Source organism: Amphiura filiformis, chromosome 14, assembly GCF_039555335.1.
Source record: "Amphiura filiformis chromosome 14, Afil_fr2py, whole genome shotgun sequence".
In the NCBI taxonomy this organism is placed as follows: Eukaryota; Metazoa; Echinodermata; class Ophiuroidea; order Amphilepidida; family Amphiuridae; genus Amphiura; species Amphiura filiformis.
In genome coordinates this window covers 23,203,774-23,230,436 of record NC_092641.1, presented here as the reverse complement: position 1 = coordinate 23,230,436, position 26,663 = coordinate 23,203,774, and the positions used below count along the sequence as shown (strand labels likewise).

General features: G+C 36.0%; 1 protein-coding gene across 1 annotated transcript; it reads left to right on the top strand.

The window, feature by feature from the left end:
* The first annotated feature begins 3,764 nt into the window (after positions 1–3,764).
* LOC140168970 (uncharacterized) lies at positions 3,765–22,448 on the top strand. Its single transcript, XM_072192277.1, has 3 exons — positions 3,765–3,896; positions 21,234–21,387; positions 21,997–22,448. The coding sequence occupies exons 1-3, from the start codon at positions 3,816–3,818 to the stop codon at positions 22,212–22,214; spliced, it is 453 nt and encodes a 150-aa protein (XP_072048378.1). The 5' UTR covers positions 3,765–3,815; the 3' UTR covers positions 22,215–22,448.
* Positions 22,449–26,663: the final 4,215 nt, after the last annotated feature.

The window sequence follows — 26,663 nt, the reverse complement described above, 5'->3', positions numbered from 1 at the left end:
AATTATTTTGAAATGAAAAAATTGGCAAAAACGGGGGAAAAGCCAGTATTGACCAAGTTGAAGCCTCATTCAGATAGGCCTATTCATGTAGCTAATTTCACTACTTAATTACCCAGCAAACGCAAACGTATAATATTGTGGGTTTTGGTTTTGGTAAAAACATTTTAATAACATTAAATATCGGATCATAAAAATGTTGTAAAACGTTTTTATGAGAATACACTGCAACATCAGTTTGAAGATGTTGTCAAAATGTTATTGTAAAATATTGCAAACATTTTTTGCCAAATATTTTGTCAATACCTAAATATAACATTATGTTAGAATGATTTGCAGTAAGTTTTCAAAAAATGTTTTCGAATGTTGCGAAAACGTTTCATACCCTTTATATACCCTTTATATTACATAAAATTTAAATTTAAACCTTTTCTAATCTTTAACGATTCTAATCAGATTGGATACACTGTTGACTATATATTTTTGATATTTTGTTCAAACACGGTATAAATCATTCTGGGACACCTTGTATAACCGTTCTTCTCGAAGTTAACTTTATAAATCTAATGATCTGTACTTAAAGTGTATGTAGTTGGTATGAAAAGCTGATCATCAATTGACAAAAAGACCTAATATTTGTGGTGTTTTGGGGGAAATCTATATCTTCAATACGAAAGGTCAACATTTTCATGTGATGGACGGCTTTTCATCCAGCTACATACACTTTAAGTACATATTATCATTAGATTTAAATACAATTTACTTTGAGGACTGTTGAAGTTCAAAAATATAAATTTTTAATCATTTTGCCATAAATTAATGTGTATTATAAACTATAAAAAATCAAAATTATAGGAAGACATTCCTCGTATTCAGAATGCATAATATAATAATATACTCTGTTAAAAATGCTTTAAGCCCTCGGATAGCAAATTGTTGTGTTTCCATGTCAAGTTTTCGTCATTTCGATTTCGAGAAAACTCTTTCCAAGTTTATATCATCTTATATACGATAAGGACTTTACGAAAAGATAGAAGTATTTACCTACTTTTAATTCAGTTGACTGTGCGGGGTCAAAAACAATTATGTAGGCCTATCCTTCATCGCGTGATATTAACAGTATTGAGGTAACCTACTTTAAATTCAATTGACTGTGCGGGGGGGATATGCACATTTCCTTTTTCGTGTGATAACATTAGTAAATAGAGGTAGACCAAACCTACTTTTAATTCAGTGCGGGGTCAAACATTTATTCCTTCTTTGCGTGAAAATATAAAGGTATGCAAATGAAATAAAAAAACATTTGATGTTTCCAAATTTGAACCTTTTATAGTTTTCTTTTTCTTTTAAAATCATTATAACAGTTTGGAAGTAGGCTATCTGAAGTAAGGGGCTGTGTAATAATTATGAGCCTGGGGGGGGGGGGGTAATATTTCCAAATGGCTCGCCAAAATCGTTTGCCCCCCCCCCCCTCGACCCGCCAAAATCGCTTGCCCCCCCACCTCTTGGCCCGCCAAAAATCCTTTGCCCCCCCTTGCACATGCCAAATTTTTGGGATCCCAATTTACAAACCTTAAATGGTCTTGATACATGTTTCGAGCGCAGCAAGCAGGAAAATTTGCATATTTAAGCGTTTTCGTTCCATTTTCCTAAGCCTTTTTAGCCCATTTTATTTAAAAGGCGTCCCATTTATGTGTGCCAAAAATCGCTTGCCCCCCTCTCGGCTTGTCAAAAATTTCTTGCCTTCCGCCCCAATTTTACCTTCCCCAGGGCTAATAATTATTGCACAGCCCCTAATGGTTCACATAATGATTTAGTTAACTTAGGCCTATTTAGCCTTATAAGTTGTGATTAACTTGAAGAATTATAGTCATATTCATGTAGCAACTTTCAAGAAAAAAATAATGTATACCGTATTATATTTTGCTTTGGACATTTTATTTACAAATAGATGGGAAGGGAAATATTCTTATTTGGTATTACAGTGATGAAATAATGTTTTGATTTTTTTTTTTTTGAACAAGTTCATTAGGAATGTTGATATCAACTGTGAATTTGTTCATTTTGAACAATTCCAAGTAAAAACGAAGTTGGTTTGCTCACGTTTTAGTGACGTTTCACCACTACACTAGTGGCTTCTTCAGACTGGCAACTCATCACATCTGACTGCTTGCTTTTATAGGCAACAGGAAGCACCGTAGAGGGCGTGATGAGTTGGTCAAAGATTGTCGCCGAAAAGGACAAGACACTCTAAACAAGGACGAGGGGGCCTACTCACTCAACAACATCTTTGACCAACTCATCACGCCCTCTACGGTGCTTCCTGTTGCCTATAAAAGCAAGCAGTCAGATGTGATGAGTTGCTAGTCTGAAGAAGCCACTAGTGTAGTGGTGAAACGTCACTAAAACGTGAGTAAACCAACTTCGTTTTTACTTGGAATTGTTCAAAATGAACAAAATTCACAATGTTTTGAATTTTTACTAACTTCTTGTCACAGACACATCTCACTCGCACGCAGATTAAAGAAATATATATTTAACTTTACCTGTTTTGGATGAGTGACATAAATTGTGTTGAAATTATTTGATAAGAAATTATGAAAATCCAGGTTATTTACTGGTAATTACTACTCCCCAGTAATTTTCGGTAATCAGGGATGCCACGTTTTCTTTTTACCTGAAGTCCTCCTTTTATAAAGTCAAAATTTCTGCACTTTTAATAATCCTCAGCCCATTTTGGGACCTTTTATCCCATTTTGGGACCTTTTATCCAAATGTACACATTATTTTAGTCTTTTTTCACAAAGTATTTGGAGTAGAACCACCGGTGTTTTTTTTATATTGTATTTCATACTTTTTTCTCCTTCATTTGACACCACTTGGAGGGTTATACCTTCGTGGCATTTCAAGATATGCCCATTTAAGACCAAAAGGTAAAGTAAGTGAGTAAATTGAATATATGACACAATTCCTTTTTGAAATAGGTAGAGTACCAGTGTTGGAACACAGATAACCCAGTGCAATTACGTTGGTATGCTGAATTGGGCCCGTCTAACGGTCAATGGTTCCTGTCCAGGAGATATGGAAACTGGGTGCTTCAACCTGCTCAGGGTGGTAATTTCCCAGGTAAGGTTTCCTTTTACTTTTGTGACTTGGTCAAGCAAAATAAGGATATAAGTTGTGCTTGAGTTACGAGTTGCAAATCCTTATGCTCTTGAAGTTATTTATACATTATTAGGTCTACTTGGTTTTCTTATTCATATTTTGATGGTATTTGCATCAAATTAAAACTGATTGAAAGTTCTTTATTAGGTCTATGATACAAAAATCTGAAAATTAACTTTTTACAAAATCGTTGTCCGATTTTGCTTGATCGGGTCACTCGACCCACACATTAATTATAGCCTTTTTAAGGGGTGAAATTCCCGTACCCGTACCCCAAGCAAAGGAAAGTACCCTCTATAATTTTATTATGAACCTTAAACAAAATTGATAAACCTGTTTTATTGGATAATCTTAGAATCTTCATGATCGAAGAAAAACATTAAATTCGACGATTTTTTCCTTTTTGTCATGCTCCTGATACTTGTCTAAAGCACATAGTCTTGATTTTGGAAAGAATGTCTTTGTAAGGGGGGGCTAAAATTGGCTGCAAATGTTTGATTTTAGATTATTGTGAAGTTATTTTTTGGGGGGGGCATCACCTCTAGCTTCGCCACTGTTACGATTTCGCTGAATTATTTTCAGACACGAGCAATTTCTCGACATATCGATTTCAAACCTCGACCCCCCTTCAAGGAAACAACGGGGAAGCAATTATGCATCTTCAGGCCTGTAAGCACAATCCGGAGGCTGAGGATTGTTTAGCAGCAGTGACTTCATCGGAGCTGGATATGTTGGTGAGTTTTAGCTTCTTTGTTACTCTGAAGGTATACTTGCTGTTTTATTCCAGGTGTTTGATTCCAGGGGGCGTTATTTATAACAGACAAATCAATTCAGGTGGTGGTCGCCGTGCATTTCTCTAAATTCAGTAAATTTCATCGTCAACCGTGTAATTGAATGGGATTATTTTGAAATTTTAAAACGCTTGAAATATCACAAACACATAGGCCTATGTTAATAAATAATATAAATACAAGCTAAAACCGTTGGGGTTCGATAATGAACCCCACAAAACTAACCAAGTAGGCCTATATGGAAAATGCCATATATACGGCCGGGCGGTTTCACAAGTTGCCGGCTCGATCATGCCATTCGCCGCCTGAATCAATTAGTAAAATATGAACTCAGATCCCCCTCAAATATTAAATCACCTGAAGGAAAATATCAAACCAGGAGGGTTAGAGTTCATAAGGGCAATGTCGGGTGAGTGGTTACAAACAATGCCCAACTTAAAGCCATAATGTGTGATTTGATCCACAGCGACGCCCTCAATTTTTCTCGAATTTCTAGTTTTGCATGATTGTAATGCCCATTGGGCTAAAACACCACGTGAAGACTAAGCCTGAAGTGCTTTAATTACGGTAAAATTGAAGTTTTTATATTAAAATCCGGAGATCGCCGGTTTTATTCAGAGTTCACCGATCGTGTACTGTACACGTCTCATGTGTAATTGTATCATTGAATCAGTGACGTATGAATTGGTGCACATCGCTATTAGTCGTACGTCTTATACGTCCCAGCTGCGTGATGCTCCGTGCAATAATGCATGTTATACGATAGGCCAGCTAATACATAATAATAATCGAACCCACGACCTTTATTATTAATCATATTAAGCTTCCTCTTGTAGCGAGCAGTCGTTCCCCATTATTTTGTTCTTGTGCAGGATGCGTACATGTAGCCCCATTAGCTACTTTACTTATATTATACTAGGGAAACGATTAAGCATCATTAATGATCTCCTTCACTTGTGTACTTGCGTAATATTTGTTTGTGTGTATTGTATACCTCGACTGCTCACAATATTATACCCAGTTTTAACCACCGTTTATCATTATTTATTTATTTATTTTATTTATTTTATTCATATTTATCCAGGGTAGCCCAATTCAGCCAAATAGCTGGGTTAACATGGGGCCCTGCGATACATTTACATAACATTAAAAGGCAACAATTATCAACATGCAATTTATATAAACCCAGCAAACACAAAACGTTTTCGACATTCATTCGCAAAAGGTTGTAAAAGGTTGTCAGAAAACGTTTAAATGTCGGGTTATATGAAGGATATAAGAGTATAAAACGTTTTCATAACCGTAAAAAAACATTTTTTGTTAATCTACTGCTCAGCAAAAAAAAAAAAAAAAAATTACAAAAACGTTAAATGTCGGGTTATATAAAGGGTATAAAAACGTTTTAATAACATTCCAAAAACATTCTTGAAAACTTGATACAAAACATTCTAAACAGAATGTTATTTTGGGGTTGAACAAATATTTTGCGAAAAATGTTTGCCCAAAATATTTTCAATAACGTTTTAAAAACGTTTTCATGACATTTATATAACCCGACATTTAAATGTTATTAAAAGGTTTTGAAAAAAAAACCATTTTAAGAATATTTCCGTGTTTGCTGGGTTCAAATATTTTAACATAATGTTATTTAAGTATTGACACAATATTTGTCAAAAATGTTTGCACAAATAGTTTACAATAACATTTTTGAAAACATTTAAAAATATTGTTGTAGTGTGTTTTCATACAAAACGTTTTAAAACGTTATCATGACCTTTATATAACCCGACATTTTAATGTCATTAAAACGTTTTTACCTAAACCAAAAGCCAAAATACAACTTATTTAAAACGTTTTAAAAACGTTTTTGTGTTTGCTGGGAAATATACAACTATTAGATACAAAATTAAAATACAGAAATGCAAATTTTAAGACTTGAATCTTTGCTTGAAAGTCTGCACATGTGGAGAACTTCTTACATCATTACTCAGCTTATTCCAAACCTCAACCCCACTGTACGAAAAAGATGATTTAGAGTATCCAGTGTCATAAATAATTTTGTGCAAGGCGGTAGAGCCAATAAATTTGACGCAGCTTGTCTGGTGTTAACATTATGCTTTTCATGCACATAAGAAAACCTGTTTAAAGGTATCAGTGGAAGCTGGTAGCCTATTGGATAATGCGTCCGTCTAGAGATCGGAAGGTCTTGGGGTCGATCCCCATGCCGGCACATTCCCTTGCTATTTTTCAAGTTGGGTTGTGTGCCGGTCGGGATTTGTGTTTATTTGTTGTCTTGTTTAATTGTAACACTTTGGGTGGTAAACTGTTCTTTCTTTCTTGTTATAGTTGGGCTCTCATTCACGCGCGGATGGGAAATAGTGTTCACTTTATATTTGATACGGTTTCTAGATTGAAATTTTACGTAGAACACGTTCCCGTAGTCCACTTTATTTAAAAATGTGCCAAAGTGCTTTTTCCGGGGGTGCCCCTACGAGGGGGGGGGGGCATTCTAAGGCCAATGGTGGTGATTTTGGTGTCTAAATATATGTTTATGGACATGAGAAAGTCATTTAGACAGTTTACGTAATCCAAAATGGCTTTCTTATGTTCCAAAATTCAAAATGGCGGCCAAAATGGTGAATTTTAGGCAAACTTATTTGAACGGCCTTTTCAGGCCGATGGTGGTGATTTGAGTGTCTATGAATATGTCTGTGGACATGAAAAAGTCATTTACATAGTTTATCAAAATCCTAAATGGTTGCCTTATACAAAAAAATCAAAATGGCCGCCAAAATGCCGAAAACTTATTTGAACGGCGCTCTCGGGCCGATGGTCGTGATTTGGGTGTAGGTATAAGTTTGCGGACATGAAACAGTCATTTATATAGTTTTTAAAACTGCAAAATGGCTGCCCTATGCCCAAAAAAATCAAAATGGCGGTCAAAAAGTTGAATATTAGTCTGTATCATTTGAACGGCATTCTCAGGCTGATGGTGGTGGTTTTCGTGTCCAGTTATATGTTTGGGGACATGACAAAGTCATTCAGCTAGTTTACAAAATCCAAAATAGTTGCCCTATGGTCCAAAATTCAAAATGGCGGCTAAAATAGTGAATTTTAGTAAAAATTACTTGAAAGATATGGTCCAAGAGATAGCAGGAATTTCTTTGACAAAAATGACCAGGTGTCTTGTTATGATAATTGGATAGAACATCCCATGGGACATCTGAAAAGTGAAGTCTTGAGTGTCGTGAGCGGTGGAGCGTGACATCAGAGGTCAATGACCTCAAATTTGACCCGTTTTCCTGTATAATTCGTTTTATGCATGCCATTTATTAACAACAGCCTCGAATTTCACATTTTTGGTGTCTAATGAAAGATACTAAAATTATCTATCACACAAAATCAATATCAATGAGATTTAACAATGTTTCAACCCTCATTTTGACCTGACATAAAACTTATAATTTCCTGAAAAGTGTGGGTCTATTACTTAAACATTCTTACTCAAAAACTGACCCATTATGTTCACAATAAGATGACAAAAAATAATGTGTGTGGGTAAAGTCGTTTTTGGGCAAGGACATTTAAAGTGCAATGACCTCTTAAATTTCCCATGTAAGAGGTTTTCTGCACATATAGACTGTGGGCTATGCCAACCCCCCTCCCCCTAGGAGGATTTTTGGAATCAGGTATTTTTGAGACCCTAATGAATTGAGGTTTTGAAATCCGCTTGCCTGCATATTGGCCAGCGGTGAGTGAGGCGGTGAGGGCGCTTTTTTCAAAATGTCCGCCAAAATCACAAAAATCAATATAACTAGGCCAGTGAAGCTCCTAGCAGCATAATTATGATGTCTACACCCATGTTTTAAGGGTCAAGGAATCCAGTAGTATCACCTACAACAACATGGGACCTAAATTTCCAAGATGGCTGCCAAAATTTCAAAATGGCCGACATTGAAAATGAAAAATTACCTATATCTCAGTCCTTGAAGTTCCTGCAAGCATAACTTTGATGTCTATACCCATGTTTACAGGGTCAAGGAGTCCAATAAAATCACTAAGAACAGCCCAGGACACAAAGTTCCAAGATGGCTGCCACTGAAATTCAAAATGGCTGCCATTTAAATCAATTTGGCCTATATCTCAGTCGTTAAAGCTCTAAGGAACATGTCTCTGATGTATACCGTGTTGTTGGGATCAAGGATTCCAGCAAATACATTGAGGTTTTGAAATTCGTTTGCCTTCACATTGGCCAACGGTGGGTTAGGCTGTGAGGGTGGTTTTCAAAATGGCATCAATAATGACACCATAAATAATCAACGACATGTCTATTGCCTAAACACAAGAAGTATCAAAGCCTACTCCTGATAAACATGTCGACTGCTAAGTGCCAGAAGTGGGTAAGTGCAATAGCTTGCCTGTGAACATTTGGCAATATATTGTATATTGTACTCACATACACATGTCAGCTACACATGACAGCTATTGCACGTACCCACTTGGGCACTGAACAGTCGATGTTCCAACTCCAAAATCAACAAGTAATCTAATCATATTCAGTAACTATATTTGTAAAAGGATTGATTCCAGGAGTTTCTTCAGACGAAAAAAAAAATGAAACGCTAGCTAAGAGTAGCTTGATGACGTAGCTCCCAGTTGCTGATTGGTGCTGGGTTTACTGTATTGGTGATACTGGTGTTGATTAAGTAGCTCCCAATTGCTGGTTGTTGTTAGGTATTCAGATATTGGTGTTAATAAAGTAGCTACCAACTGCTGATTGGTACTGGGGTATCGATCTACTGCTGGTATTGCTGATGATAAAGTAGCTACATGTACCAATTGCTGATTGTTGCAGGGTTTAGCTACCTACTGTTGATATTGGCGTTGGTGAAGTAACTTCCAATTGCTAATTGGTGTTGATGAAGCAGCTTTCAATTAAAGTAAGTGTTCATTGGCACTAAGGTAGCCATCTACTGCTAATATTGGTGTTGAAGCGGTAGCTACCAATTGCTACTTGTTGCCGTGTTAACCATCTACTGTATGCTGATATTGGTGTTGATGAAGTAGATTCCTTTTGCTCATTGTGTTGATGAAGTAGCTTTCAATTGTTCATTGGCGCTAAGGTAGCTACCTACTGCTGATATTGGTGTTGATGAATAAGTTTTCAAATGTTCATTGGCTCTAATATAGCCACCTACTGCTGATATTGGTCTTGAAGAAGTAACTTCATACTGCTGATTGATGCTGGGTTTGCTATCTATTGCTGATATTGGTATATGAAATAGCTTCCAATTGCTGATTGTTGTTGATGAAGTAGCTTTCAATTGTTCATTGGCGCTAAGGTAGCTATCTACTGCTGATATTGGTGTTGATACAGTAGCTCCCAATTGCCGATCGTTGCTAATGTAGCTGTCCACTACTGATATTGGTGTTGATGAAGTAGCTTCCAATTGCTGATTGTTGCTAAGCTTGCTTTCAACTGCTGATATCCGTGTTGGTGAAGCCCTATTGCTGATTGGTGCTGGGTTAGCCATCTATCATTGCCTGCTGGTGCCAATGGCGTTTATGAGGTAGCTCCCTATTGTTGACAGGTTTTGGCATATCTACTGCTGATATTGTTGTTGATGAAGTAGCTTCCAATTGCTGATTGCTGGTTTAGCTATCTGATATTGGTGTTGAAGAAGTAAATACATATTGCTGATTGGTGTTGATGAAGAAGCTTTAATTGTTCATTGCTGCTAAGATTGGTGATAGATGGCTAACCCAGCACCAATAAGCAATAGGGCTTCACCAAGACGGATATCAGCAGTTAAAAGCAAGCTTAGCAACAATCGGCAATTGGAAGCTACTATATCAACACCAATATCAGCAGTAGATAGCTACCTTAGCGCCAATGAACAATATTATTGAAGGCTACATCATCAACAACAATCAGTAGTTGTAAGCTACTTCATATAACAATATCAGCAGTAGATAGCTAACCCAGCATCAATCAGCAGTATGAAGCTACTTCTTCAAGACCAATATCAGCAGTAGGTGGCTATATTAGAGCCAATGAACATTTGAAAACTTATTCATCAACACCAATATCAGCAGTAGGTAGCTTTAGCGACAATGAACAATTGAAAGCTACTTCATCATCACAATGAGCAAAAGGAAGCTACTTCATCAACACCAATATCAGCATACAGTAGATGGTTAACACGGCAACAAGTAGCAATTGGTAGCTACCACTTTAACACCAATATTAGCAGTAGATGGCTACTTAATGAACACTTAATTTAATTGAAAGCTGCTTCATCAACACCAATTAGCAATTGGAAGTTACTTCATCAACGCCAATATCAACAGTAGATAGCAAAACCCTGCAACAATCAGCAATTGGTAGCTACTTTATCATTAGCAATACCAGCAGTAGATCGATACCCCAGTACCAATCAGCAGTTGGTAGCTACTTTATTAACACCAATATCTGAATACCTAACAACAACCAGCAATTGGGAGCTACTTAATCAACACCAGTATCACCAGTACAGTAAAACCAGCACCAATCAGCAACTGGGAGCTACGTCATCAAGCTACTCTTAGCTAGCGTTTCATTTTTTTTCGTCTGAAGAAACTCCTGGAATTAATCCTTTTACAAATATAGTTACTGAATATGATTAGATTACTTGTTGATTTTGGAGTTGGAACATCGACTGTTCAGTGCCCAAGTGGATACGTGCAATAGCTGCCATGTGTAGCTGCCATGTGTATGTGAGTACAATATACAATATATTGCCAAATGTTCACAGGCAAGCTATTGCACTTACCCACTTCTGGCACTTAGCAGTCGACATGTTTATCAGGAGTAGGCTTTGACACTTCTTGTGTTTAGGCAATAGACATGTCGTTGATTATTTATGGTGTCATTATTGATGCCATTTTGAAAAACCGCCCTCACAGCCTAACCCACCGTTGGCCAATGTGAAGTCAAACGGATTTCAAAACCTCAATGTATTTGCTGGAATCCTTGATCCCAACAACACGGTATACATCAGAGACATGCTCCTTAGAGCTTCAACGACTGAGATATAGGCCAAATTGATTTAAATGGCAGCCATTTTGAATTTCAGTGGCAGCCATCTTGGAACTTTGTGTCCTGGGCTGTTCTTAGTGATTTTATTGGACTCCTTGACCCTGTAAACATGGGTATAGACATCAAAATTATGCTTGCAGGAACTTCAAGGAATGAGATATAGGTAATTTTTCATTTTCAATGTCGGCCATTTTGAAATTTTGGCAGCCATCTTGGAAATTTAGGTCCCATGTTGTTGTAGGTGATACTACTGGATTCCTTGACCCTGAAAACATGGGTGTAGACATCATAATTATGCTGCTAGGAGCTTCACTGGCCTAGTTATGTTGATTTTTGTGATTTTGCCGGCCATTTTGAAAAAAAAAGCGCCCTCACCGCCTCACTCACCGCTGGCCAATGTGCAGGCAAGCGGATTTCAAAACCTCAATTCATTAGGGTCTCAAAAATACCTGATTCCAAAAATCCTCCTAGGGGGAGTGGGGTAAACTGGGGTTACCCATAACTTTTTAAGTAGATAAGATACACTATTTCTGAGGCCAGATTCTGTTTTTCTGGGTAAAAGTTACCCCAGTTAGTACTTTTCAGCATAATATCATTTTTCAAAGTCAAAACAAGAGTGTCCCAAAACGCTACTAATTCAACGACATGACTCGAGAGAGCAAAAAGTGGGGGTCTGGGCCAAATTTTGACAAGCCATATCTCCCAAACCACTTGGAGTTGAGCATTCATTTTTTCCATGTGTTCATTATGCTTATAGAGGTATGCTAGAAATGATTTTCAGCAAAATTTGAGGGGATGACCACTGACCAACCAACCCTTTTTGTTGATATGGCTGGAATGACTCCTATGTAAGAGGCAAGCCTAACTGATGTTTTTAATGCAAAGTCATCAATACCCCAAGCCACTATTTCTCAGAAATGTTGTCCAAGAACATATTTTCAACATACCTAAAGTTGATGGTGGGGCAAATTGTCTGACATTGGTTTTCAGGGGGGAAAAAAAATAAAAAAAATGTACTATTGGAGTTTTGCATGGGTAATATCTCAGCTAAAATTATTCTAATTGACTCAATATTGGATAAGAGTAATGTCCTACTAAAGGGTTCCGACTGGCAAAAAAATGGACAAAAAATTATTTTTACTTTTGGAGTTCTGACCCCCCAATGTTGGTTCTGGATGGACAAAGTTGCATTTTGAGGGCCCTATATCTTTTAAAGTAAAGGAGTTACAAGTTTTCTGATGCCAGATTTGAACTCTACACAATTAAGTACCCCAGGATCAGGGGTGCAAATTGTGATTTCTTCCTCAGGAGCAAAGTTTTTAGGCTCAAGATTTCCTCAATCATACTAGACATAAAATAGGTTTGTTCTGCACTTCGAAAGATGATAATGGTAACTTTACATAGGATGTTTTTTTAAAGAGACTACGTGTAAAATGTTCGAACTTTCAAAGAGGGCTTTATTGGGGAAAGTGTGCGCGCGTAGCGCGCAAAAAATAGGTTATTTTATACTAGTTTGGCCAATGATTGGCTACTTTCTATTCTTTTCCTTTGCCCCTCCATATGATTTTCTCTTTCATTTTTTGTCAGAGGAAGCCCTTTTCTCTTTCATTTTTGTCACTCTGCCCCTTCTGAAATTCCCACCTCTTTCTTTGTCTGAGTGTTCTTTAACAATATCATTTGAAATATCATAAATGGGGTAAGTTCGGTCAGCGGGGTAACTTTGGTCAGTCGAATATATTTTTTAAATGGTCATATTTTCGTACAGCAATATTGTTTTTAGTCATATTTGGTGTCAATCTGTTAAGAAATATATTTGGAAGAAATAATACTCACTCATGTCCAATTTCCTCGAAATTTATGAAAAAATCAGGATTTTTGACCAAAATGAGCATTTTTTACATTTTTTCAGAAAAATAAAAATCGATATTTGTGAGCAAGGATGTTTGCTTGATTAATTTTGCAAGGGGTCAAATGTCACAAAAAACAACAACTTGCCCATATATATATTTTTTGATTTTTTTTTCTTCGTGGAATGTAGCCTAATACTCTGTCCAAAGTTGCCCCAAATGCGGGGTAACTTTGGTCAGGCTATTTTTAACCCCTAGGGCACTCTTAAAAAAATATTTAAATTTTTTTTTCAACTTCAAAGTGAAGAAGGGAGCCCTAATGTCACAAAAAAGAGATAATTAGAAATACAATTTGTTTTGTTTGGAAGCAGTGGTTTAAAAAGTGCCCAAAGTTACGGTACTCCATGGTACAAAGATTCAATTATTTGCTTAGCACTGGCATCTGTTTGCAGCATGCCCTTAGTTTTAACGTCCTCAATTTTTGCATCAATAGGAATCAAATTTGAATTATCATGTTTGATTGATTTGACCCTCTCTATTTGTTTCCTTTAATTTCCTCAAATCGTGCTGGTCAGTATAGGAGCCACTTGCTGACCCCCTGTATCTCCATATCTGTGTGACCATGTTTGGTTACTGCCTTTTTATGTTTACCTCTTAATGTTGATGAGTCCATTTCACTATCCTTTACAACTTGTACAGTGATTTATGTTCTTTAAAATTCCCTCACGATTTTCCAGGTCGTCATCTTCTCACTGGCACTTCTGATTTTTTAGTATTGATACATTGAATTCCTTTATGACTTTTCCATACAATCCTCATTGCCTTCACTTTATAAACTTCCTCAGATATGTGCCCTATTACCACCTGCCTTCACCCAACTTCTTTTTTTTCCCATTAAATTGAATACCTCCTGATGATAAATTGTAAATTTCCTCAAATATGCATTGTTATTCATATCCATATTCTAACACCAACACCTTCCTCTTCTTTTAATACTTAAAGCTCTTATTTCTTGATGTGAATTCCTCAATATTTTGCACAAGTGTCTTCCTCTCTTCCATTCAGCAGCTTCACTGCTTCACCTATTACTTATCATCTTTTGCTGAGATCGTTTCCCTCTTCTACCTCCTCCTCCTCCTCCTCCTCCTCTTCTTCTTCTTCTTCTTCTTCTTCTTTTTCTTCTTCTTCTTTCCTCTTTCCCTCTTCCTCTCCTCTTTACTTTTTCTTCTCCCTTCCTCTTTTTTTTCCTCTTTCTTTTTTCTTCTCAAAGCTTTATTTCCTCAATTTTGACTGTCATTTCCTAGGAGCGGTGCTCCCCGCTCCCGCACAATTTGCATCCCTGCCCAGGATACATACTTTTTAAAGTTGTAGGGGGTTCCCTTTATACATTTATGGACCTCGAATGGATGAAAAACATCGTCTTTCGCATTGCGACACATTTTTACGCTGATCCCCCTAAATTTCAAATTGATGCCACGGGAAAACGAAATAGCGTATGAAGCTCAAATTTTCAGGATTTTACTTTCTCATCAATATCTACCACCACCCCAGCTCATGGGACTTAATTTTTGTTTTAAATCTAAGGTCGCCGTGTCACAATAATAGCACAAAATAGCATAAGCACAAAATAGCACAATGTGACCCAGCATGAGTAAATGAGACACTTTGAGGGAAATATCAAAATTGAGATTTTAATATTTTTGTAATCTGTATTAAATAATGAACATTTTGATACCAAAATTAACATACTTCAGTATTCCTATCAAAAGTTATGAATGATTAAAGATCATTTTGTTGCCAACATTTATAAATTTTGACCTGTTTCACATTTGTGCTTATATATCAAAATGACTTTTTTCGCATTCCGCCTCATTTACTTATATCGGGTCACATGGTGTTTACCGCAATTCGCCTCATTTACTCACATTGGGTCAAATTTTATACTAGGTTTAGTTCCGAGGCAGAACTGCTATATTTTTTTAATTTAAATTGCCATTTCGGTGGTGGGGGGGGTCATATATGACGCTTCGTCGCTGAAGCTAAGAAACTTTAAGTCACTCATTTTCAGTAAAACTGACTGAGTATGGAGCTATGCCACTCAGCTAAACCAGCTTTTTTTTTTTATTTATTTTTTTTATTCATTTTGCTTTTAGATTAAACAGGACAAAAGACAAATAACTTGAGAAAAAATAAAGAAAAGATAGAAAGAATAAACCAGCTTCTTCTATCGTGGAATCAGTTTACAATTGAATACCTGAGTGGAAGAAGGGCCCAACTCCATCAAAACTGTTTTTGAGATATTAAGAAAAAACTTAATATTAGGAAAAGTTTTATAGACAGAATGTTTTCGTCTTCAGGGGACCTTTAATACATGAACATACAATATTACATATATTCGAAATTATATATGTTTCCAGGACAACGGTACAGGTCTTAATACGAGCTGGAGTTGGGCCCTTAGCATGAGTAAATGAGGCGGAATGAGGGAAATTACACAATTGAGATATTCATATTGTTGTTATCTGTATTAAATAATGAACATTTTGATACCAAAATCAACATGCTACGGTATTCCTATCAAAAGTTGTGAATGATTAAAGATCATTTTGCTGTCAACATTTTATCAATTTTGACCTTGTTTCACATTTGTGCTTATATATCAAAGTGTCTCATTAACTTAAATCAGGTCACATATAATTACTTATAAATGGAACATAGATGCCCAAAATATTCAAAATGGCGCCATTAACCAAATGTTAATACTAACTAAAAGTATCACATTTGATGTCCATTGATCTATGATTTAAAAAGGTGGTCCAAAGACGATTGAAACTGTTGTATACGCGTAAGCGACTGAAAAGAAAAGGAAGAAAGAGAAAAAAGAACAGAAAAGAAAAAACCCGACAAAAGATGAAATATTTTTAATTAAAATGAATAGATAAAAAATATAGGTCTATAATTATAACAAATCTTAGCGGAATTATACATTTATGACACAAATGAAAGTAATAAAGTCACATGGCCGAGTTGCACTCAAAATGCAAAATTTGCGTTGTTATTTTACATTACTAATAGGCCTACAATTTTGTATACAATAAAGACTCTGTAGGCCTCTTATACGAGGGTCATTCTAAAAGTTCTACCTCCATCATCACAACTCTGTTATCTTACGTGTCAGGATATTGAAATTAGCCATGCTTATACTCTTAAATCTAGAGGTAATTTGATGAAAATGTGAATTTTGGTTGTGTAGATATGTTGGCTAAAGTTAATACAGATTTGGTACGTCGGAAACGGTTAAAAACTGTAGCCGAAAGTTTAGTAAGCATCATATTGTAGCTTTGGATAATCTCCATAAAAATATTTTTAAGATGCGGTTGTCCAACTGCTTACTCAGGATAAATATTTTGGACCTATTTAAGCTCCCTGACATGCCTTGTGACAAAATAAAATAAAGCATGTTTTTATGAGAAGAAAACATCAAAGGGTTCAACAGACGCACAAATATTAGTGAAATTTGCCAGATCTCGACTGGACCATGTTTAAGGGTAATTCGCAATTACGTCCTTATTTTAAGCAATTGATGCATCTTGACGTGGAAATAAGATGAACAGTTTGTTAATAACCTTGTATATACTTACAAAATACAACTAGAGGCAAATGGTGGTCATAGACCACAAACCTAGCTGGGGCATGTTAGTATTTTGGAGGTATCTGACCCCTGAAAGATGTTCCAAAAATGTTCCCCTGGTCATGAGGTTTGTTGTCACGAATTTGAGTCTTGTACTCCTTACAAATGTCCAGAAAATATAATTCTAAGATTTGACCCCAGATAACCTTTGACCTGATCCCTGCACAGTGTTCCAAAGTGTTCCCCTGGTCAGTAAGTTTGTTGTCACATAGTTTGAGCCCCGTACCCCTTACAGATGTCAAGAAAATGCATTTCAAAAATAAATTTGACCTCTGCATGACCTTTGACCTGACCATTGCAAAATGTTCCCCATGGTCATGAGATTTGTTGTCACTGAGTTTGAGCCCCGTACCCCTTACAGATATCCAGAAAATGAAATTATAAGATTTGACCCCAGTTAACCTTTGACCTGACCCCTGCAAAGTGTTTCAAATGTTCCTTTGATCATTAAGTTTGTTGTCACCAAGTTTGAGCCCGTACCCCTTAAAGTTGTCCAGGAAAAGCATTTCTAAAATTTGACCTCTGTATGACCTTTGACCTGACCCCTTAATTTGAATAACTTATCCTTCCCTTTTAAGCAATTTATGAACAATTTTAAATTTTTACACTTTCGCTGGGATCCATGAATGGGTCTTTAATGACCTTTGACCCCAATTCCGTGTGCAAGTTATGGACACTGGGTAAAGCCGATGCACATGTGTAAGTGACGTCATTGTGCTATGTAATATGTGGCAGAAGGAGCATTTCGAAGGTATTTGGTTATATACCGGAAATTCCCCCTTAATGACCTTTGACCCCAATTCTGTTTGCACCTTAAGGGCACTGGATATAGCTGATACATATGTGCAAGATACGTAATTGTAGGATGTAACCTGGAGGAGAAGCATTTTGAAATTTCCTGAAGAAAGCAGAATCGGATAGCATTAGAATACCCCAGCTAGGTAAGGGGTGGTGCAATAATTGTGTGTACCCCGGGGCTGAATTATAGGGGGGCAAAGATTTTGGGCAGGCCAAAAGGGGGGCAAGCATTTTTGGCAGGTCGAAAGGGGGGGCAAGCAATTTTGGCACAGATATTTTGGGCACCGTTTCTATATTACGCCCTAAAAAGGCGTAGGAAAACGTTACGAACACGTTCAAATATGCAAAATTTCCTGCTCGCTGCGCTCGCATTAGATGTTAAGACAATTTAAGGTTTTAAATTCGGGTTCCCCAAATCTTGCATGTGTAAGGGGGGGGCAAAGATTTTTTGGCACATCAAAAGAGGGGGCAAAGGTTTTTTGGCACGTCGAAAGGGGGGGGGAAAAGGTTTTTTGGCACGGCCAAAGGGGGGGGCAAGCGATTTTTGGCAGACCATTTTGAGAATTCACCCCCCCGGGTACACATAATTATTGCACCACCCCTAAAGAAAGAAAGAAAGAAAGGATCGGATAGAAAAACAGGACCTAGCTTGGGGGTTGTAAACCCCCAGCTAGGTAAAAACCTAAGTGTACAGAGCAATGTTGAAATAATTACAGTACAATACATACAGCAGAATATGAAATGGAGCTGCATTAATTAAAACATTTTTTATATCTAAACCACAAAATGTAAAAAGATGCACACATTATGATGGTTGGACTTACAGCACTCATTTTAAATTGTTGAATTGACATATTTATGAATATCGACACGTATTGATCTAATCTAAATTTAAGTCATCCACCCAATATTAGAATTACAAAATTAATACAATGAAATCGATATTATTTTCTTACCTTGTTTGTTGCTCATTCAAGATGACAAAACACAGAAAATACAAATAAGTTTACATCAACTAAATATGTAAACAGTTACTGATACTTGAACAGAATACAGCAGAACTAAAACTGGTTACAAAAATTTCACAAAGTAATGTCCTTGTGCAGATGGTATGGTACTGAAACGAGAGTGTTGGTGTAGTTTTAAGTTTCTATTTCAAAACCAATTTCACTGGTGACCCCGTTCTTATCACAAGAGTTTATAAAATGTGGTGTTTTTCTTTCAATCATAAAAGGATAATTGACCAGACAATTCTTGGGGACCATAAATTTGGTCAGAAATGTTCTTTTTTTTATTTATTGTCTCCGCTCAGAGGCATAATAACACTAAAGGCATAATGGGTCGATGAACTGGTATATGCCCCTAAGAGTGTACTATATCTGGTATAATTTATTATAATAATGGTTGTAAACTGACATATTTTCTGTACAGAGATGTAAAATAGGACACTCTGGTAGCTTTGCTTTCACCTGCCATTATTTTAACTATTGCTTACTATACACTCTAAATTACAGGGATTTGAATTCAAATCCAAAAGACTTACTTACAAAACTTTCAAAGACTGTAGTTAGGACCAATCAATATAGGATTAAAATAAGTCTTTACAAAGTTTTATCAATTTCAGTCCCACAGGATTTAAAAATAAAACTTTCAGATTAAAAGTTTAAATTTACAAAGAGCAAATGTTAATACTTCAAAGACTTATTTTCAAATTAAAAAGATTTAATTTTTAAATCCAAGGCGGACTGTAATCAGTGACAAAACCTTTGGATTAAAAAATAAGACTATCCTTAGACTTAAAATGTCAAATCCTTGAAAGATTAAAAATGCAAGTGACAGCAAGTCCATTGGATTTAATATTCAAGTCCTTTAAGATTTACTTTTAAGCATATCTGGGATTTATTTCAAAATAATATAAATCTTTATGGGGATTTAAATATCGATATTAATTACAAGTCTGTGTGACTTCTTATCAAGTAATACGTCTATTCACAGAAGTAATACCAAGTCAGGACTACTTCTTTCATAAAGTTCAAGCAATAGTCTGCAGTGCCATGATAATTCCAGTGTCACTGCAGTGGCCGAGTGTGATCCTTCATGGAAATAAGCTTACCCATTTATAAATTATATATGTGTATAGGTAAGCTTATACAGCAGAAGCACAGACTACTACCTTGGCGATTGAAGATAATGTTCACATTGGCCCTTCGTGCACAACAATGTAAGCTTTTTCATGGAATTAAGATATAGTCATTGACATTGGCAATTACAGCATTTGGGATGCCATTCTGCAAAACAAATTCGTCCATATCACTTCATTCATTCGCTCGCCACCACACAAAATCGCAAAAGAAAGATGGCGGCTGAGCAGTCCAGGAAAACGTTTCGATTTGATCACGTGCACGCACCATCGCGTTGTGATTGGTTTAATGTTTAAGTCTTTCGAAAGATTTAAAAATAGATTTTCATTTCCCGATCCCAAAAGTAAAATTTAAATCCAACCCCGCGTAAAATAAATCTTAAAGACTTAAAAATGTACAAGTCTCAACTAATATTTCAAGTCTTTCTAATTTAGAGTGTACACCAATCACTGTCACTATTATTCAAGTTTTTGCAATAACCTTTCAATTCCCACTGAGCCCTTCCAAAATCATATTAGCCATCAATCCTCTCATACACACATTCCCTGGACATGTGCAATTTCACTTTGTTGTAGTTCGCAACACAAACTTAAATAACGGGCAAAACAGACACATCATTTATCGGTATGCCCTATCTATCTACCTATTGTGCAGAGCTACTACGGTATGGGTTCCTCGTACTAACTTTGTTGCCAGCGGAAGAAAACGGGAAAATTACAGTGGTTTGTTGCCAGCGGAAGAACCAAACGATTACAATACCTAGCTAGGTAAAAATTGTGCATACGACTTATTTGATTTTAACTTGTGAGCCAATTAATACGACTTGAACCAACAAGTGCTCACCCGATCGAAGTCAACAACCTATGGAAAAAGGTCAATATAAAGGCTATTCTGAACATTGTATCGGTTTTGTTGTGCAAAATACTCAATACCCAGTAAAACTGTATACTATCTGCAACCATTATGATTAAATTATTTGAACAGAAATAAAGCAATTTAATCGTTTTCAGAAATAAACCTGTAATGATTTCCACATAGATGAGGGCAATCTTTTTAATAAAAATTAACCTTTTTTTTTCAGTCCGTTTCCGACATACCAAATCTGCATTAACCAACACTTTTACAACCAAAAATCATAATTATTTTAATCAAATACTTTTATTTTGTAGCCAAGATTTATTAAACGGGTAATTTCAATTTACTGGCACGTAAGATAACAGAGATGTGAGGATGGAGGTAGAACTTTTTAAATGACCCTCGTATATATTTGGAAAAACGTAAGTTCAGCGCTTTGTACATGTACAAATAAAATACTGTATTCATTGTATTTTTACTGTATAAAATGGTTTCATAATTTTCGAATGTCATTCATTTAAAAAAAAAATATTTTCATGAGCATGTTCTTTTTCCTTTCATTTAATTTAGAAACAGCAGTAATTCTATTCAATAAACTGTAGATTAGATGTTTTGTACGAATCCACACTTAGAAAATAATCTACAGTTTATTGAATAGACTGACGTCACAGCAATGGTTTAATAATATAATAGTTAGTTAGTTAGTTAGTTAGTTAGTTAGTTAGTTAGTTAGTTAGTTAGTTAGTTAGTTAGTTAGTTGAAGTTAGTTAGTTAGTTAGTTAGTTAGTTAGTTAGTTAGTTAGTTAGTTAGTTAGTTAGTTAGTTAGTTAGTTAGTTAGTTAGTTAGTTAGTTAGTTAGTTATCTTACAGGCTTTACCACATAACCTGATCGAAGATGTTATCGGAGCAGATCCTAGACTTTTTGCGGCGCAATTCCCGGATCCGAGTGAAGTACCACCAAGGGCAGTTGCAGCTGCAAGTGCAGACAAACACAATTATATGTTAGAAAGCATACAACACCCTGGTAAGTAACCTGATATTGGAACATTGACAACTTCGCAGCTTTCATCATGGCACCAAAATACTTTATCAATCTGATTTGATCATATTGATGGAGATATTGAGTTGAAAAGTACCCAGTCAGAAAACTATACGCTGTCGAAGTGATGATGTCACAGGATTAATTACCATAGCAATAGAGGAATGCAATATTTGAATAGATCGCCCAGCACTACAACGTTCACGCGGCACCTATGCATTGAACCATAGATGTCAAAGAAAGGCTGATCACTCGCACCTGTAAGATTAGTATTTTTGAAAAGACTGGTATTGTATTCAATTCAGACATACACAGGTGATTAGTGCAATTTGCTTGTAGTGCAGGGCGATCTATTCAAAAATTGTATTCCTCTATTGCTATGGTAGTTAATCCGATTAGTACGTAACTTCGACAGCGTATATTCCAAGGAATCACCTAAGATTTTCATGGTTATAATGTAAGATAAGATAAAACATGTAAAAGGTATAGTAGGCGCACCCATGTAAATACTAACATGATCTACACTACAAAGGATGCGATTGTCAGAAAAGGATTTTGGTAGAAAATAAACAATACTTTTTTCTTATTTTTCAGGCCATTATCTTGCATATGACCCGCCGAAGGGTCCAGGGGTTAAACGCATCCCGGTGGAATTAATCAACGAAGAGAATTGGCTTGGGAGCAAGTACAAGCGAGTCTTTACTGGATTTAAATATACAGAATCGGATATCAACACTCAAAGCGGTTCTAGGAAGAAGAAGATGGTGACTCAAGGGTCGCGAAAACCACGTAAAGCCAACAAAAAAATGTGAGTCAACGCGACCTGAATGACACGGATATACATTTGCGGTTAAAACCACGCTGTAACATTTCCATAAGAAATAGTGTTTTATTTCTTTTTCACAAATCGTTAGTTTCCACTCTCAGAAATGTCCCCTTATAATTTTGAGCCGAACAAAAACAAAGCAAATTAAGTTCCAGCGCATATGTGGCCTATGGGTTTCACTCCGTCGATCGTAACTAAAGTCGGTTATGTTGATGTGGTATGACCATCCCACACGCCATGTACGTACAGTGTTATGAACATCGCGTGTACGTTCGACTATTATTTCGATCGTATGAATAAAATGAGTTTTAATGAATGTTGTATACACTTCCGACGACATTCAAATCTTTTTACTTTTTCTTGAGGCGTAAAAGTTTCAATAAGTGATAATTGATTGTAAGCAAATTCCGTAAGTTACATTTGCAATATATTTCGACACCAAATTCCTTTTCTTGAACCAAAATATGCACCGGTCAAGATACAAAATACAAAAGGTCAAATACAAAGAAATTTTCAGTAGTATATCCTATTTCTACCCATTTCTCAAACTTTATAACTATGTATCAAACCTCAAAGTCTTTCATGGACGTATGTTAACATAATGTAATTGTTTTCATCTAAACTGAGCTCAAAAAGAAACTTATACTTTTTCACAAGGTCATATCTTGAAATCCAGTCCATCAAATTGAACCAAAATTACACACAGATTTACTTCAATACTCTACTCTTAACACATGTCAGTAACCAAACAGTTGTCCAACTGACACAACAGCAAAATGCACTGACATGGGACAGCTTCCTGGACCACATTCACAGCTCAGCCCTGTTTCATGAAAAAAGTGTATGAAAAGCAGAAAGCAGCACCGTTTTATCATCTGTGCAAGGATCTTGTATGCATTCTCACAGATTTTTTGTCCTGGGTGCCAAATGTTGGGCTGTGAAAGTAAAGGAAGTCCAGGAAGCTGTCCCATGACAGTGCATTTTGCTCTTGTGTCAGTTGGACAACTGGTTGGTTACTGACATGTGTTTTGAGTAGAGTATTAAGGTAATCCTGTGTGTAATTTTGGTTCATTTTGATTGACAGTATTTTAAGATATGACCTTGTGATTAACAAGTTGTAAAAAATTATAAGTTTCTTTTTGAGCTCAGTTTATAAGGAAAAAACACAGTTGAACAATTCTTTTCGCCATCAAATAAAAGGAGGTTTATTGATAACCAATTCCTTCTGGCCTGGAGACCAAACTAAAAGTAGCTAGGGGCTGTGCAATAATGATGAGCCAGGGGTGGAAAATTTCCAATGGCGTGCCAAATATTGTTTGCCCCTTCTCAACCTGCCAACATTCCTTGCCCCCTCCCTTTAAGCCTGCCAAAATTATTGTCCCCCTTTCCACATGCCAAATTTTTCATAACCCAATTTTCAAACCTTAATGGACTAAATAATATCATGCGAGCGCAGCGAGTAGGAACTATTATTTGAAGGTTTCTGTGGGACCTTCTGTTTCCCTAAGGTTTTTGTAATAGCTCTCATTAAGGTGCCGGTAAATGTGTGCTAAAAATATCTCCCCCTCCCCCTTTTTTTCGACATGCCAAAAACTGCTTCCCCTTTTTGGATTTAATACCAACAAATGTTTGCTCCCCCTCAATTTAACCTCCACATGGCTCATAATTATAAAGTCTGCACAAAAAGAAACTCAGCTGTAAATACGCCTATAGCTTCAGAACAGATAATTGTTTTCACAATATTTCAACATAAAAAGGCGGAGGATTTATTTACGCGCAGTTTGATACCCCATTTGTTCAATTTGGTTCAATATTAAGAACACAGCAGCGTTTTGAAAGAAAAATACCCGAATTTAAAAGTTGCAGCTATTTGTATTGATTTGAAGTCAGCGCGAAGATAATGGCGGGTTTTACGTGCCACATGCTTTACTTTGTGTAATAACCATTGATGGCTGTAAACTGCAACTTTTTGATTTGGGTATTTTTCTTTAAAAGCTCTGCTGTGTTGTCAATATTGAACGGCATTGGACAAATGGGGTATCAAAATGCGTGTAAATAAATCATCCTTCTCACTATGTTTAAATATTGTGAAAACAATTCATAGTTCTGAATCTATAGGCGTATTTATAACAGCTGAGTTTCTTTTTGTGCAGACTTTAGTACAGCCCCGTCGGAATTGGATGTGCGACTAAGATACCATTTCAGCATATTGTCGTCTATTTAACGAACGTTTCATGACTTTCTATTTCTGGTAATTCATGTTGCTGTAAACTTTTTTTCAGGTTTATGATAAGATCTATATCATATTTATCGTCAGAATTATTCAATGGAGAGCAGTGAAATAAGTTGTAACATATATATAATGGTGAAGCTTCGTTGAATGTGACCATCCATATTTCACCTCATGAAAATATTCTTAATATTGTATCACGATTAATTTGTATAATATACAGTAGTTCAGATGAATGTAAACTGCACGTATACTGCGTTTTATTCGACTGCAGAATGAAGCCTTAAAATACGCACTGGTGGCATCTTGCAAGTAAGAAACGTCTAACCATATACCTGGCTTTAATGAAATTGTTAAGATCATTCTTTCTGCTATATAATTTTCTGTTTTAAGTAGTATAGGTTACAGCGGTTGTTTGATGTAATGTAAAACTGTGTGATTTTAAAGAAAAGTTGAACAATAATGGCGCTATTTATCTTAAATCTTGTTTGCATCTTTACAAGGGGTAAACACTTGTATAATGGTATTAGAACATCAGAAAAAAGGCTAAAATGGCAAGGGTATTTTTATCATGAAATGTAAGGAATAAGTCATATAATTTGGCTAATTAAAATATATGTAAATAGCGCCCTCAATTTGCACTCAAATGTACAGTTTATAGAATAAAAATACCACAAACAAGCAGAAAAAGATGAATAATGTGATATAGAAACAAAAATCTATCTTGAAAATAGCTTTTAAATTTATGTATTAGTATAATAGCTATTGATATTATCCAAGTCTGGAATTGAACATTATATAATGTTTTTTGTTAGAAAAATTAATAAATGATCACATCAACCGTGGAACATAATTACAGCGAATGAATAAAAAACCGCACCTGCAATCGTGTATTATATTACTTGCTCTTATTTCGAGTTAGTTTACAACAGGGGTAGGCAACTGTTCAACCTATCAAGCCGTCGACGATCGTATTAAAAGAATACTGATGCTTCACAGTTAATACAAGGGTTCCGAACTAGGATCTGGAACAAAAGGGTACAAGAATGCCCACAGTACTCTATGCACAACTGCCTGTACGGATTTGGAGGACGTCGAATTAGAATAAATCCTCCAGTCCTCAATACTCACGCTGAGAGTCAGAAAATGGCCGCTCATAGATTGTCTTCAAACTTACATACAATTTCAAATATAGCCCTTGATGCATCTATGTGAGAAAACGGGAACATTTTTCAGTGTAAATGTGAATATTTAGCATAATTAGCAAGCCAATACGTTGGTACGCGTGAATTGCATTTTGGTCCGACATCCCGAAACAACACTGTCCCGACGGAAACATTGCATAATATAATGATAATCCCCCTGAAAAATCCTGGTTTGTGAATGGAAACATGACTTGAGGAAGACTAGCAACATGAGCAAAGAGATAATTGGTCTTCCGAAAAATAGATTCTAAAAAGTAAGAAGTGTACACGTTATTTGTTTCGTCGGCTCAACAGGAAGTTGTTGATCATATTTAGATTTTGAGTATAAATTAAGGACAGAGACATAATTTGTTTTAATTTCTCTCTCAAATAAATAAATAAATAAACGAAAATATGAGAGACCAATTGTTAAAAGTGATTTTTAACATAAATTGAGCAAATTTAGTAACATTTACGGGTCACATTTTGAAAATTGTATTATAATTTGCCATAGGCCTATTGTTTTCTGTAATATGCAACAAACCACAAACCGAGAAGGAAACAATTTGCACAATAACAACTTTAATGAGTCAATAATGATTGATTATTTTTGGATTGTTTTGACACAATAATGTTGATCTATTATGTTTGACTTATATAAATGCTAAAAATATGGATTAAAATTAGTAGCCTTGAGTGGACAGATCTAATACTAAGCCCTACCTTTATATTAAACGGGTACACTCAATGTAAGATTAATGACACAGGTGTCAAGTGCTCATTAAGGCGAAATTAATGATGTTATTTGTCCTTTAAAAAACCGGTATGCTGCAGGGGTTTTAAGTATTGTTTGCTCAATTGCCAGTGTTACAATAACATCAAAATATTTGCCTCAACAATGGTCTGACAGTTGATAATTAGTATGATAACTTTCACAAAAACAAACCAATTTGCCCGAAGACAACTATAACGTGACCATAATGAGTTATTTGTTGCTACAATATAAATATCTCATCCAAAT

Bases quoted from the DNA above. Each gene is read 5' to 3' on its own strand.
- LOC140168970 (XM_072192277.1), top strand. From the start codon at position 3,816: ATGCATCTTCAGGCCTGTAAGCACAATCCGGAGGCTGAGGATTGTTTA. The intron at 3,897-21,233 runs GTGAGTTTTAGC...GTTATCTTACAG, and splicing joins CATCGGAGCTGGATATGTTG to GCTTTACCACATAACCTGAT. The intron at 21,388-21,996 runs GTAAGTAACCTG...CTTATTTTTCAG, and splicing joins AGAAAGCATACAACACCCTG to GCCATTATCTTGCATATGAC.